This window comes from Cherax quadricarinatus, chromosome 68, assembly GCF_038502225.1.
Source record: "Cherax quadricarinatus isolate ZL_2023a chromosome 68, ASM3850222v1, whole genome shotgun sequence".
Lineage (NCBI taxonomy): Eukaryota > Metazoa > Arthropoda > Malacostraca > Decapoda > Parastacidae > Cherax > Cherax quadricarinatus.
The window spans coordinates 2,474,558-2,490,186 of NC_091359.1; the positions used below are offsets into that span (position 1 = coordinate 2,474,558).

The following is a 15,629-nucleotide window of genomic DNA, read 5'->3' on the forward strand; positions in this document are numbered from 1 at the left end:
AATTTTTAAATATTTCAATGGGGAAAAAACACTGAACGGATGGGGTTTGAACCTATGATGAGAGAGTCGTAAAACTCCAGGATTCAAACCCCACCCGTTCTGTGGTTTGAAATCGTGTTATTACGACTTCGTGAGTCATTTCAATGGGAAGTATTGCTAAGATTCCAATTAGAAGTCTTATGTTTGAATTTACAAATTTGTTTTATAAATTCCAAAAAGAAGTCGGGCTTCAATTTATAAATAAGAACATAAGCAGAGAGGAGCACTACAACAGGTCAAACGGTCTTAAAGTCAATAACTGTATTAAATAACGGGGGATTAACATCTAGAGAACAAGAGAATCGTCGCTTCATCTTATATCACTTCATTTTTTTCTATTTTTTTCATGTCAGTACGCATCTGATGGACTTAAAAATGACAGAAGTAATTATTATATATAGCAACCATCCAGGGAGGGACTACCGTCGTGGGATTTGAGCACTCTGGCAGACTTGCTGGTCTTCCCTCTCTGTCTTATGAACACGTTAAGGTGGCTGATAAATCTTACAAACTTCTATTTATCTTCACTTTCTTGTTTCTTAACAGCTATTATTGTATTCCTTTCCAATTTAAGAGATCAGGTTTGAGACCGAGCCTCAGGGGCGATGCTCTCTTGAAATATTATTATATTAAAAATAAGAGCTACATCTGCATGGATCATAAGCACTAAGACCATCAGTATAATCTCACAAAGAGGTTCAAAATATAAAAAGTGGGTTATTGTACAATTCGGTTGAAAGTTACTTGGGACTAGGAACTATTGCCCATCTTCCCCTGCAAACTCGTAATGTAATTACCAATAACCTCACTAACGCCTTTTCTGACGATAACGTCCACGGAGAACCAATGAACAGGATATAAGAGCCATTACGGTCCCTGGAACGACCAATATTCTTAATTAGGCACGCTAGTCTCCCAGCTGTTCCTAAGGGTTGATAGAGACTCGGAAGCCTAACTCGGGACTACATCAGCAGAATATAAATATACACAGTGAGTAAACTCTGTGCATAATTGGAATAAACTCATAGGAGTCTTAAAGCCTTCCTCTTTGTATTGGACTGATGAAGCCACTGTGTGGCGAAACGTTTCCTGAATAAAGATTCCCATATGCTGCATAAGTGTCTCAATCTTCAACTTGTCGGTTTTTCAAACCATTCATCACAACTGTCAGACACAGCAGCATCATGGGATCTTGTTACAAAGAATTCTTCAACACTTGTTCAACCTTTGGACGAAGACCTACTTCGACTAGTGGATGGTACCACTATGACCCCGCCTCCGCCTGCTTCACTTCACCTCACTACAGTATATAAGCCACGTCTACGGCCCTATGCTGTACATTCTACAAGATTGATGGACTGAACACATCGACTCCAGGTTGAGGGACTGATTACCTCATTCTCCTCCTCTCCTTAAGCCTTCCTCCATTCATCACAACTGTCAGACACAGCAGCATCATGGGATCTTGTTACAAAGAATTCTTCAACACTTGTTCAACCTTTGGACGAAGACCTACTTCGACTAGTGGATGGTACCACTATGACCCCGCCTCCGCCTGCTTCATTTCACTTCACCTCACTACAGTATATAAGCCACGTCTACGGCCCTATGCTGTACATTCTACAAGATTGATGGACTGAACACATCGACTCCAGGTTGAGGGACTGATTACCTCATTCTCAATTACTCAGATATGGTAAACATGAGGAAATTAAATCTTCATCAGAGTACAAAACAAATTCTGGCCACAAAATAGAGCGAAACACCAACGTCAAAGACCTGGGAGTGATCATGTCGGAGGATCTCACCTTCAAGGACCATAACATTGTATCAATCGCATCTGCTAGAAAAATGACAGGATGGATAATGAGAACCTTCAAAACTAGGGAGGCCAAGCCCATGATGACACTCTTCAGGTCACTTGTTCTATCTAGGCTGGAATATTGCTGCACACTAACAGCACCTTTCAAGGCAGGTGAAATTGCCGACCTAGAAAATGTACAGAGAACTTTCACGGCGCGCATAACGGAGATAAAACACCTCAATTATTGGGAGCGCTTGAGGTTCCTAAACCTGTATTCCCTGGAACGCAGGAGGGAGAGATACATGATTATATACACCTGGAAAATCCTAGAGGGACTAGTACCGAACTTGCACACGAAAATCACTCACTACGAAAGCAAAAGACTTGGCAGACGATGCACCATCCCCCCAATGAAAAGCAGGGGTGTCACTAGCACGTTAAGAGACCATACAATAAGTGTCAGGGGCCCGAGACTGTTCAACTGCCTCCCAGCACACATAAGGGGGATTACCAACAGACCCCTGGCAGTCTTCAAGCTGGCACTGGACAAGCACCTAAAGTCAGTTCCGGATCAACCGGGCTGTGGCTCGTACGTTGGTTTGCGTGCAGCCAGCAGCAACAGCCTGGTTGATCAGGCTCTGATCCACCAGGAGGCCTGGTCTCAGACCGGGCCGCGGGGGCGTTGACCCCCGGAACTCTCTCCAGGTCTCCAGGTTCTCCTCCTCTCCTTAAGCCTTCCTCTTTGTATTGGACTGATGAAGCCACTGTGTGGCGAAACGTTTCCTGAATAAAGATTCCCATATGCTGCATAAGTGTCTCAATCTTCAACTTGTCGGTTTTTCAAACCATTCATCACAACTGTCAGACACAGCAGCATCATGGGATCTTGTTACAAAGAATTCTTCAACACTTGTTCAACCTTTGGACGAAGACCTACTTCGACTAGTGGATGGTACCACTATGACCCCGCCTCCGCCTGCTTCACTTCACCTCACTACAGTATATAAGCCACGTCTACGGCCCTATGCTGTACATTCTACAAGATTGATGGACTGAACACATCGACTCCAGGTTGAGGGACTGATTACCTCATTCTCCTCCTCTCCTTAAGCCTTCCTCTTTGTATTGGACTGATGAAGCCACTGTGTGGCGAAACGTTTCCTGAATAAAGATTCCCATATGCTGCATAAGTGTCTCAATCTTCAACTTGTCGGTTTTTCAAACCATTCATCACAACTGTCAGACACAGCAGCATCATGGGATCTTGTTACAAAGAATTCTTCAACACTTGTTCAACCTTTGGACGAAGACCTACTTCGACTAGTGGATGGTACCACTATGACCCCGCCTCCGCCTGCTTCACTTCACCTCACTACAGTATATAAGCCACGTCTACGGCCCTATGCTGTACATTCTACAAGATTGATGGACTGAACACATCGACTCCAGGTTGAGGGACTGATTACCTCATTCTCCTCCTCTCCTTAAGCCTTCCTCTTTGTATTGGACTGATGAAGCCACTGTGTGGCGAAACGTTTCCTGAATAAAGATTCCCATATGCTGCATAAGTGTCTCAATCTTCAACTTGTCGGTTTTTCAAACCATTCATCACAACTGTCAGACACAGCAGCATCATGGGATCTTGTTACAAAGAATTCTTCAACACTTGTTCAACCTTTGGACGAAGACCTACTTCGACTAGTGGATGGTACCACTATGACCCCGCCTCCGCCTGCTTCACTTCACCTCACTACAGTATATAAGCCACGTCTACGGCCCTATGCTGTACATTCTACAAGATTGATGGACTGAACACATCGACTCCAGGTTGAGGGACTGATTACCTCATTCTCCTCCTCTCCTTAAGCCTTCCTCTTTGTATTGGACTGATGAAGCCACTGTGTGGCGAAACGTTTCCCGAATAAAGATTCCCATATGCTGCATAAGTGTCTCAATCTTCAACCCAATTCTTTAAGGAAACGTGTGGCATTTTTTTCCCCATGATCCCAAGGTCTCTGATCCCACTGGGACAAATTGATACTGTTGGCTTATGTCTCTGTACTTGCTGATCTTGTACTCCTCCCTGTGATCAGCAGCTCCTCCTTGTCGTCCGACACTGTGATGGATGTAGGTGTCAGCCAGCGTCGACACACAGGTATAGTCCCATGCTAAGAGCTTGCCATTCTTCCAAGGACAGAGAGTGATCCCGTCGGGGCGGTTTGCTGGGCTGTGGATATTGTTGGCTGCTAGTGCTCAGGGCTCTCTCTAGGCTGGGCATCCAGCTGTAGCAAGGGTTCTCTTTATGATGTCGTTGACTTCATTGTGTCTTGCATCCCAGCCCTTGGTTTTGGAACAGTTAAGACCATGTCGACCACATTGGTCGGCTTGCGCATCACCGCAAATACACGTATTCCGTGTGAATTGGGGCAGCAAGGCGCAGAGCCACATCAATACGGAGGGTCTTAGGGTCGAGGCGTGTTCCCATTGCCGAAATGGGAACTGTTTGGAAGTCCCCGGAGTGATGTGCACTCACAGCTTGGAGACGGGCAGTCTTCCTTTCTGATGTTACAGCCCTAAGCATGTTGGCAAGCACATTTTCAGCGATGGGGCCATCCCGACTTGACTGTAGGCCCGTGCTGCACTAGGTTTTGGTGCTGGAGCAGCATGAGCTTCCCATTCAGTGATGGCACTGGCATAGCTAGGGTTCTGTATTCCTGCTGAGTCACTGAGGTTGTCTGGAAGAATTTGTTTTAACTCTAAAGCTATGGAAGAGGACAGGAAAGCTGGTAGGGCAATCTGGGAGGATTTGCGTACTCCCAGCCCCCCAAGCCTGACTGGAAGTGAGGATTGCAACCATTGTCCCTCTTCGAGGGAAAGATTCAATACATTCTCTAGCATGGTCTTACGAAGAGTCATATCCCTTGAGTTTCGGACTGCTGATGGCTGGGGAGCATCTCAGGAAGTAGGTAAGTTTTGAGATTGACAGGCACCTGGTGAGTAGGTAGAAGGCATCATGTGTTTCGATGGCTTTCATCCTGCCTTCCATCGTCCTGAGGGCTGAGATTTTTTTCTAGGATCAGATCGATGGCACTGGGCCCAAGAGGAGCACCAAGGAATGCTGTTGGCTGAATCAATGGCTCGTGCTCCTGGTAAAACAGCACTAATATTCCGGATCATCTATCGACTGGTAGAAACTATTTCACATTTGGTGGGGTTTAAAGAAAGGCCCAGGCTTTCTCCCATATCTTTAATTTTTCTGATGTCCTCTAGGAGGGATTCTGTAGTGCCAGCTAGGGTACCAACATATTATATATATATATATATATATATATATATATATATATATATATATATATATATATATATATATATATATATATATATATATATAAGTGTATACCCAGTATGTTTGCTACTCCACATCCGTCACTCCATTATTACACAAGTGGTGTACACAGATCGTATCTTCCTTATGAATGAGCGCTCATGACAGTCAGGAGCAGACTTGGTTAGTAGCGCTACTGGGGTAACCTCGCTATTTTTTTTTTTTTTTACAACTACGTACTTCGCCCTTTGGAGAACAAACTTAAGTAATTTATGAAGCACTTTGACATACGCATTAGTTTCTGGTTACTAGGATACGAATGTTTTCTTTAGAAACATTTAAAGGATATATATGTATCTGGATAATAAAAATTGTATCTGGTGTGTATTAGTAATTTACAAGCTACTATTGCTCGTTCAATTTTTCTACAAAAATATTTAAATTTTGGATCCGACATCCAGCTTTAAGTCTTGTGAAATGTGTTGATTCTAAACAATGGCTATGCAAGTTTAAATTTTGTAGTAATTCAACATTACTGAGGTTGCATTATCTTATATTATAATGGATGAACTATGGTATTTGTGCCAGTTTTGACTCAACTTTTCAGTGTGTGTGTGTGTTGCAGGGGTCGAGTCATAGCTCCTGGCCCCGCCTCTTCACTGCGTGTGTGTAATATATACACACAAAAAACAAGCTACTGGGGGACTGAAATCTTCAGCTCAAGATCTTTCACACTTTTCCTTGCTTCATCGGGTGTTATGCAATGTTGCAAGAGCTGCAACACGTAGACTGAGGGGAAGTTTCTCAGAGGAAAGTTAGTATATTGACGCTGGCCTCTTCCGCCTTAGGATACTCTACCTTTCCTCTGAGAAAACTTTCCCTCAATCTACCTGTTGCAGCTCTTGAAACATTGCATAGCTCCTGATGAAGCACAGTTGTTGAAAGATCTTCAGCTTTGCATTAAGATCGCCTGAGATTATTATATATATATTTTTTTTTTTCAACAAGTCGGTCGTCTCCCACCGAGGCAGGGTGACCCAAAAAAGAAAGAAAATCCCCAAAAAGAAAATACTTTCATCATCATTCAACACTTTCACCACACTCACACATTATCACTGCTTTTGCAGAGGTGCTCAGAATATAACAGTTTAGAAGCATATACGTATAGAGATACACAACATATCCCTCCAAACTGCCAATATCCCAAACCCCTCCTTTAAAGTGCAGGCATTGTACTTCCCATTTCCAGGACTCAAGTCCGACTATATGAAAATAACCGGTTTCCCTGAATCCCTTCACTAAATATTACCCTGCTCACACTCCAACAGATCGTCAGGTCCCAAGTATCATTCGTCTCCATTCACTCCTATCTAACACGCTCATGCACGCTTGCTGGAAGTCCAAGCCCCTCACCCACAAAACCTCCTTTACCCCCTCTTTCCAACCCTTTCGAGGACGACCCCTACCCCTCTTTCCTTCCCCTATAGATTTATATGCTTTCCATGTCATTCTACTTTGATCCATTCTCTCTAAATGACCAAACCACCTCAACAACCCCTCTTCTGCCCTCTGACTAATGCTTTTATTAACTCCACACCTTCTCCTAATTTCCACACTCCGAATTTTCTGCATAATATTTACACCACACATTGCCCTTAGACAGGACATCTCCACTGCCTCCAACCGTCTCCTCGCTGCTGCATTTACCACCCAAGCTTCACATCCATATATATATATATATATATATATATATATATATATATATATATATATATATATATATATATATATATATATATATATATATATCCAAAAAATATGGCCAGTATGGCTTATGTGCCCGACTCTTGATTACAAAGCACATTTATATGGGGACGGGAACTCTACAAAACTGTTCTCGCAATAATGAATGATCCCAGTGGGTATACCATGTTTCGTGAAAATAATACTAATCTCTCTTCATTTTTGGTTAACAGAGCAAAACTGGAATTATTAACACTAGTCAACAGAAATGAGAGACTGGTGGAACCAGATTCCATAACAAGGACGTATTTTTCTTACTGACACCAGTGGCTTGTCTAACTAGTCTCTTTCTCACTCTTCAAAACCACAGTCCTCCCCCAGCATGAAGGCGCTAAAATCGAGGAGCTAAGAATAATGAATAAACTAAATCAGACAGACTCGAACCATGATCCTAGAAAGCAGCCCATTCTTCCGCTTATTTATTGACCATTCTTCTGTTTTTTTTCACTAATAGTCATTCATTATGACTTATCGTGAGTTTAAATAACATTAATGTTTAATGAATAATTGTGAAAATAAATGGTATATACATATTTTAATTCATGAATTGCACTGTTCAGAATATAAGATGTGTATGAAAAGTGTTTATACACCAGGTGTGGTGAGCAGAAGAGAGATTCTGGAAGATATTAAGTGAAAGTTTAAGGAATTTTCAGCCAGGTGCAATGGTATCCGGTAATTATTTTGGGAGACCGTAAATGTTAGAGTATGAGAGACTACTGTGGAAGTTGCAGTAGAAAACCTTGGAGTGCCTAGAATCAGAAAACCTTGGAGTGCCTAGAATCAGTCACAATAGTGGGCTTGTAATTATAATGTCTAGAAACATGCATTGAGAGAATGGGGGAGTGTAAGTAGAACCTGCCTAACATGGGTCAGCAAGCTTACTACAGTGAATCTTTATTCTAATGCTGTTAGGTTGTAATAGACACTAAATGTTTGAAGTATAAAAAAACAAGCGCCAAACCAGTATGGCCTGAAGACAAGGATAAATAAGTCTACAATATTTGAAGAATACAATGAGAGCAGGCAGCTAGGCTGTGTTGGATCATGAAAGGTTAAAGGGGTAGCCTTTTGAGTGGGCTTGTTTTTAGAGGAGCGACTCTTGTGTTTGATAATTATTTAGTGGTAGCTGTATTTATTGGAATGTGGGTTGGTGAGGGTTCAGAAGATATTTTGCCTCCAGCTCTAGTTTGAGGTTATTTTAGTAAGAAGATTTGAAAGAGTACATTTTTCTCGTCATCCTTCCAGTGAGTACATTTAGAGGGATTCTAAGTACCGGGTTTCCTCAATAACTTAAACGTCAGAATTTATATGTCAGTGGCAATTTCTTTGTACATTATCAAGATCTGCAAATTTCGTCTCCCTTAAATAAGAACATAATTTAATAAAGAAGCACTGTTGCAGCCTACTGGCCAGTGTTAGGTAAAAGGAGACGAGCAAATAATGTGTCATACTATTGCGGCGACGTTTCGCTCTCCAGCCAAACATTACACATGAGCAATAATTTCGCAAAAATCATTCTGAACCTAACGAAAAAAAAATATTTCTTTGTGTTTATTATTAAATTACTGTTAACTTATGTAAAATATATTTAGTTGGATTAGGCTAAATTATATTGCGCTTGTTATAATAAGGTTAGGCAAGTTTTTTCAAGGTTATTTTGGTACAAAATTATTAATTTTTACACTAACCTAAATGAAAAAATATATATCTTTAAACGTATAAGAGAAAATTTTAGAAAGGACTTAATTTTAAACGAGTTCTTGCTAATTGACCAGTTTTACCTATTCTGCACGACATATATATGACAAGCCACATGGGGGATGGGAATCTTTACTTCTAGATCTTTCGCACTCTCTTGCGTCGTCAGGAGTTATGCAATGTTGCAAGAGCAGCAGATTGGAGGGGAAATTTTCAGTGGAAACCCATATTACATTACGTGAGTTACCACTGATACGAGAGTGAAAAAGATCTAGAGCAAAAAAAATTATATATATTTATATATATATATATATATATATATATATATATATATATATAGAGAGAGAGAGAGAGAGAGAGAGAGAGAGAGAGAGAGAGAGAGAGAATTATTATTATTATAATCAAGGGGGAAGCGCTAAACCCGTAGGATTATACAGCGCCTGTGGGGGGATGTGGAAGGTATTCAGGCTTAATTCAGGAAACTGGAGCACAGATCCAATTACCTGAATCAAGAGCCCCTCACCAGCATCAAGGAGCCTTCCTTGAGGGGAGAGAGAGAGAGAGAGAGTGAAGAGGGAGTGGGAGAGGTTGGGAGTATAAGGGTTGATATTCCAGCTAAGGCTGACTAGTGTACGACTTTGCGATGACCTTTATATTCTGTGCAATAATTTGCATATATATTATTTTATGATTAAATGGCTACTAACCCATAGTTTTAATATATATTTTGCATTATTATTCTGGCACTTTTTTATAAGTATATTAATAACTGTTTTCATTAAAACTTGCATGAGAACAGTAGAGGTAAGAAAGGAAAAATAACGTAAATAGGTAGGATTGAAAAAACGCTTTGGTATCTTCATTCCCAAAAAAGTGTTGAATACAACAAAGCTGACTAAAACTGAGATAAGCAATGGAGAGAATGACGTGATCAGTTCATCAGCTTTGAAGTATTAGTTTTGAAAGTGGTCAGTCCTTCAGCCTCGAGAAGCGTCCAGATCCATGATCTCGATCAATGTGAAGCTGAAACATGACAAGTGCGCCTTATACTCTGGAATCAGAAGAGGGGTGTGGAGTTGAGACTGAGTCACTGGAGGAGGGGGGGGGTTGCACTAGAGAAACATCAAGAACCGAGTACTGAAGCACTGACCATGCCTGGCAGGTCCCTCTCAAATCCAGCCTTTCTTACTCAAAACTAATGGTTCAAGAATTAAGATGTGGAAGGTGTCCTCTGAAGGTGTCACCTGCATTCAACGGAAAAAGCCTATTGTGGACAGAGACAAATGCAGTATAATGTGTGTCCTGTGTAAATGAAACGTTTCGGGAATGAATATACCAGTGTTCCACATTAGTCTTATCAACCAACTTGTTGGCATAGTATATCATTAATATAAGATAACGTGTAAAATGAAATGAACGGAAATATGAAAATGAGTAAATGAGCAAATATAATAAGAAAACGAAAGTAATCAACGAGGAAAGATAAAATTAATATGATGAAATGGGAGAAATTATCCAAATGGAAAACAAATATATAAATTCGATGGAATAACAATGAAAATGTGAAGATGAAAAATACATAATTAATACAAAGCTTAAAAAATGAAAATTTAAAGTAAAAATATAATGCCGAGCATATAGGCCTACAGCTCACCCTCTACCTCAGATTCCTTCTTTAATTAACTACTCACCATTCTCCCCTACGTAAGATGTACTCTGCTTGAAGTACTCATGTTTACCACTAAAATTCCTGCTTGAGACGGACACCACCACTCGTAAATCAATAGAAGTAATAAAAAGGCCTCTTTAAATACTGTTTTTACTGTCAAAGCTTACTCAAACATCGATTTCCATTACATATAAATCCACAATTTTTTAATAATAAAAAAGCCTGCAACGGAATATAATACACGAATGTAAAGCTAGAGTTTTTTCTGACAATTTCGATCAATAAAGAAGTGAAGAACTGGGCGTATATGTTTATATATGTATATATCCAAGTATGAGAGATATTTATCTAAGCATTCACTCTATACGAAGGCAGAGTGAAGACTGCATCAGCACCACCCATCCAACCTGTCCATTCGCTGCCACCTGCTCGGAAACATGTCGTACAGCACCACCTGCTGGGAAAAAGTTTGTACTGCACCATGAGACTTGTCATACACGTCACTCGGTTCGCCGGGTTACCATCTGGAAAAGACCCGGGCTGGAACCGTACCGGCGAACCAAGAAGAGCGTCACTCAGGTCATTCACGCCCGGTACCCGGTGGTGACTGATTAGTCCTAGTAGTGACTGGTTGGCCCTGGTGGTGACTGGTTGGTTCTTGCGGTGACTGCATGGTACTTGTGATGATGGTTAGTCCTGGTGGTGATTGAAGGGTGCTGGTAATGTCTGGTGAGACTTGGTAGTGATTGGAGGGTACTAGTGTTGTCTGGTGACTCCTGGTAGTGACTGGAGGGTACTAGTAGTGCCTGGTAGTGATTGGAGGGTACTAGTAGTGTCTAGTGGGTCCTGGTAGTGATTAGAGGGTACTAGTAATGTCTGGTGGGCCCTGGTGATTGGAGGGTAGTAGTAATGTCTGGTGGGCTCTTGTAGTGATTGGAGGGTACTAGTAGTGTCTGGTGGGCCCTGGTAGTAATTGGAGGATACTAATAGTGTCTGGTGAGCCCTGGTGATTGGAGGGTAGTAGTAATGTCTGGTGAGCCCTGGTAGAGATTGGAGGGTACTAGTGTCTGGTGGGTCCTGGTAGTGATTGGAGGGTACTAGTAATATCTGGTGGGTCCCGGTAGCGATTGGAAAGTACTAGTACTGTCTGGTGAGACTTGGTAGTGATTGGAGGGTACTGGTTGGCACTAGTAGTGTCTAGATGGACCTGATACAGATTGGAGGGTATTAGTATTGTCTGGTAGTCCTTGTAACGACTGGAGGGTACTAACAGTGTCTAGTGGGTCCTGGTAGTGATTAGAGGGTACTAGTGTCTGGTGAGTCTTAGTACTGATAGGAGGGTACTAGTCGTGTCTAGTGGGTCCTGGTAGTAATTGGAGGGTACTAGTAGTGTCTGGTGGGCCCTGGTAGTGATTGGAGGGTACTAGTAGTGTCTGGTGGGCTCTGGTAGCGATTGGATGGTACTAGTAGTGTCTGTTGGGCCCTGGTAGTGATTGGTGGGTACTAGTAGTGTCTGGTGGGCTCTAGTAGTGATTGGAGAGTACTAGTAGTGTCTGGTGGGCCCTGGTAGGGATTGGAGGGTAGTAGTAGTGTTTGGTGGGCCCTGATAGAGAGTGGAGGGTACTAATAGTGTCTGGTGGGTCCTGGTAGTGATTGGAGGGTACTAATAGTGTCTGGTGGGCCCTGGTAGTGACTGGAGGATACTAGTGGTGTCTAGTTGGACCTGGTAGTGATTGGAGGGTACTAATAGTGTCTGGTGGGCCCTGGTAGTGACTGGAGGATACTAGTGGTGTCTAGTTGGACCTGGTAGTGACTGGAGGATACTAGTGGTGTCTAGTTGGACCTGGTAGTGATTGGAGGGTGTTAGTAGTGTCTGGTGGGTCCTGGTAGTGACTGGAGGATAGTAGTGTCTGGTGGGCCCTGGTATTCATTGGAGGGTACTAGTAGTGTCTGGTGGGTCCTGGTAGTGATTAAAGGGTACTAGTAGTAGGTAAAGGTGGCGACTAGGACAACTGGCGAGGATTCCTGGTATACTAGATTAATTCGAGAAATGCTTCCTGGTTTTAATAACCTGTAATGAATTTTATAACTGGTCAGAATTCCATACAGCTGTAGGGGATATCAGGCATGAAGAGCTACACGTTTTGGTGGCCTGTCTGGAGTCCTGGCCTTTTATATAGTGTTGACTCAAAATTATGGATCATATATTAAGTCGGGTGGTGTGGAAAGCTAATGAGGAAGATGGTAAAAGAAAGACATGGCTCTTGGTTGGGAGAAGAGCGAAAGGAGACTAGCTGAGGCTGGAGTGAGAACATGCCGACTGGAGAAAGGAGCTGACAGACGTGTCGCACATTATTTATTCGTAAGTAAGTAAGTAAGTAAGTATATTCAGGTATACACAAATACAGCTACATAGAATTATCATACATAGCAGCATATGTGTAGAGAACCTAGGATAACCCAAATAAGTCGGGATTCGTGTAAAAAAACGTAAAATGAGGACGATGCAGTTAGAAATTAAACAACACTTCTTCTATCAAGAAATGTTTAAACTGTGTCAAACGCTGAATTTTTGTGCTTGCCCTAAATTAAACATCACTTAATTCAACAAAGACAAGTGGCCGCCTGGGAAGTGTAAATACCAGTTCGTACTCGAACCCTGTCACTAACTTATACAAGTACTGAGATAATACCGCAAGTGGGATAAATTGTACCTTTATATTACTACTACTACTACTACTAATAATAATAAGAATGATTATTAATTATTATTATTATTATTGCTATTATTAGTAGTAGTAGTTGTAGTAACTAATAATATATTCAAGTCTTACTTAACTATCCTAGTTTCACCTTTGCCATATTAACATAAGTATGTAGTCCCAGTATAAATTGTATGATACACAAGTGTATTTTTGGTACTGGATGACCCAGTAAACTACATCGACATCATGCCTAACCCTTCTAGGGTAGGGTAGGTGCCTGAGCCCGAGCCTTTAGCTCATAAGACTGTCATTCCCATTTGCCCCCTTGGGGCGGGGATGGCAGACCAGAGAGGCCTAGCTTGTGGCTAGGCCTGGGGACAGTTGGTCCCAAAGATGAGGAGGCACTTGTGCCTCCTCCCATGGGAGACTTAGGTCTCAGACATTCCGTAAAGAGGGAGCCAAGGCCGGGCCACCACTTGGAAAAGGCCCGGGCCGGGAGAATACCGGCGAATCTTTAATAATAATAATAATAATAACCAGTAAACTAGGATCAGGAAGGTGGACCGGTATGCTTGGATCAGAGGGGTGGACCGGTAATCTGGGATCAGGACAGTGGACCGGTAAGCTAGTATCACGGGGTGGACCGGTATCTAGGATCAGGAGGGGTGGTCGTATAAGCTAGGATCAGAAAAACGGGGGGGGGGGTCGATCACTTGACCAGAAGCTCAACTGAGTGTGTCTTCATATGACTAACACCCACCTCAGTCGTCTCAGACTTCCCCCTGACGAATACATTTTCTCCACTTCCCCTTTAAGGTGGAAGGGTAGGGGAAGTAGTGCCTCGTTGTTGAAGGACTCTTGATCTATGGGATTGGAGTTACCCACTCCTTGTATCAAACCCGATTGGCTGTCATTTCTCAGGTGTTGTATATCTGTTAATAATGTCGGATGTCATTGCCCCCGTGGGCCGGTCTTCCACCAGAAGGATCTGAACACAGCGCCAACACCCAACAGCCTAGAGAGACGATCATACACATTTATTCATAAAGTTGCATAACACGCTAAAGGGTAAAGATCACATACTGTAGTGGCGGCGCCAAGGGAAAGTGGGCATAAAATCTATCAACCTCCCAAAGCCCCCAAATAATAATAATAATAATAATAATAATAATAATAATAATAATAATAATAATAATAATAATGTAGCTTCAAAAGAAATCTAGTAGCCCCTTCCAACCAGATGGAAATCCCAAGTTTCTTCTGTACAGAAACTCTGGAGCTGCCATTTTCGGAGACAACTGTCCACTTCCGTTTGCATACACAGGGTAATGTGTTTAGTCTAGTCACTGTTCTCTGATACACAAGGGACATACAGTGCTGAATAAGAATACGTTTAGTATTTGCTTAACTACACCAAACGTAGCCTACCTCTCAGCATATATGCATCAACAGTTGACCTCATAGCCGACCTGTATCAACAGAGAATGATGGCAGTTAGTAGACTGCATATTCCTTGACTGTATCTCTCTAGAGATTAATCCGCGGCTGGGTCATTCAGGACAATGAGGGTTGAAAGCTCGATCGTCCGTCCAGTAACGAAGGCTTCATATGTCTTTCGTGAGTGTATCGTGTGGGTCTTACTAGCGTCCGTACTAAAGGACACTAGTATACTTAATGCAAGTTTCTTAATGAGAACGCAGACCGAAGAGGTAGCCTATTCTCGCACCACGAGTGATGAACGTTCAAATTTACACGTTGCCTGTAATTTTTGTTGATAAAGTTTTAAATATGTCGAAAAAGTGTCAAACCATTCTGATACTTCAAAATTACTTAAAATAACGAAAATAAATTTTGACACAAGTTGCAAGGGTTAAGAAATTGACGTTGATCACCACGGTAAAAAAAAAAAAAAACATTAAAACGAGGCTAGATTGTGAAACAGCGCTGCCAGAAGGAAGATGTAAGATGTAAGTGTTGAACCTGCAAGCAGTAGTGAAAAACTTTGGCAGTCTGCATCACACATAAGTGCACATAATCCACGTAACCTTCGCCATAAAAATGCAAGATTTAACAATTTAAAAAAAAAAGAAGTATTAAGAAATCTAAATAAATGTGCCTTCAGAACGGTACATACGACGTATATGAGGCCTGTCACAGAGTCTGCAGCCTCAGCGTGGAGCCTCACCTGATCATGTACCGTATGGCAAAAACTAGATAATGTCCAAAGCTTTGTAGAAAAAAAGGACTTGTTCCAGAGATAAGAGGCCTGACGTAGGACAAGATACTCGAGAAACTGGACATACAACCCATTCTCACACTATGAGTGATACACGTGCAAACTTCTACGTTTCCTGGTGCTGCTTATTCACCGTGCTGCCAGACGTATCGCGGCCACTTCTTTTTTAATTGCTTATGTTGGATTAAATATACATTTTATAGGTTTATGTAACTTAACGCGACCCAACTTGACATAACACAGCTTAACATAACAGTATTTGTAAGTTCACAAGGACCTTTCAGAAAGTGATGCGGCGAATCAGGAAAATTAACACAGTAAATGAGGATTGGTTCCTTGATGAAGTT

General features: G+C 41.9%; 1 protein-coding gene across 7 annotated transcripts in view; it reads right to left on the bottom strand.

The window, feature by feature from the left end:
- Positions 1 to 10,716, bottom strand: part of LOC128697918 (sodium-dependent nutrient amino acid transporter 1) — a 155,789-nt gene extending 145,073 nt beyond the window's left edge. For 6 of the 7 annotated variants that reach the window (XM_070099592.1, XM_070099594.1, XM_070099593.1 and 3 more), the window contains exon 1: positions 10,364 to 10,714. In XM_070099592.1, the coding sequence (XP_069955693.1) occupies positions 10,364 to 10,366 (3 nt within the window). In that variant the 5' untranslated portion in view covers positions 10,367 to 10,714. Of the gene's footprint in view, positions 1 to 10,363 lie in introns of all 7 variants that reach the window. The other variant, XM_070099589.1, reaches the window with a different exon arrangement.
- Positions 10,717 to 15,629: the final 4,913 nt, after the last annotated feature.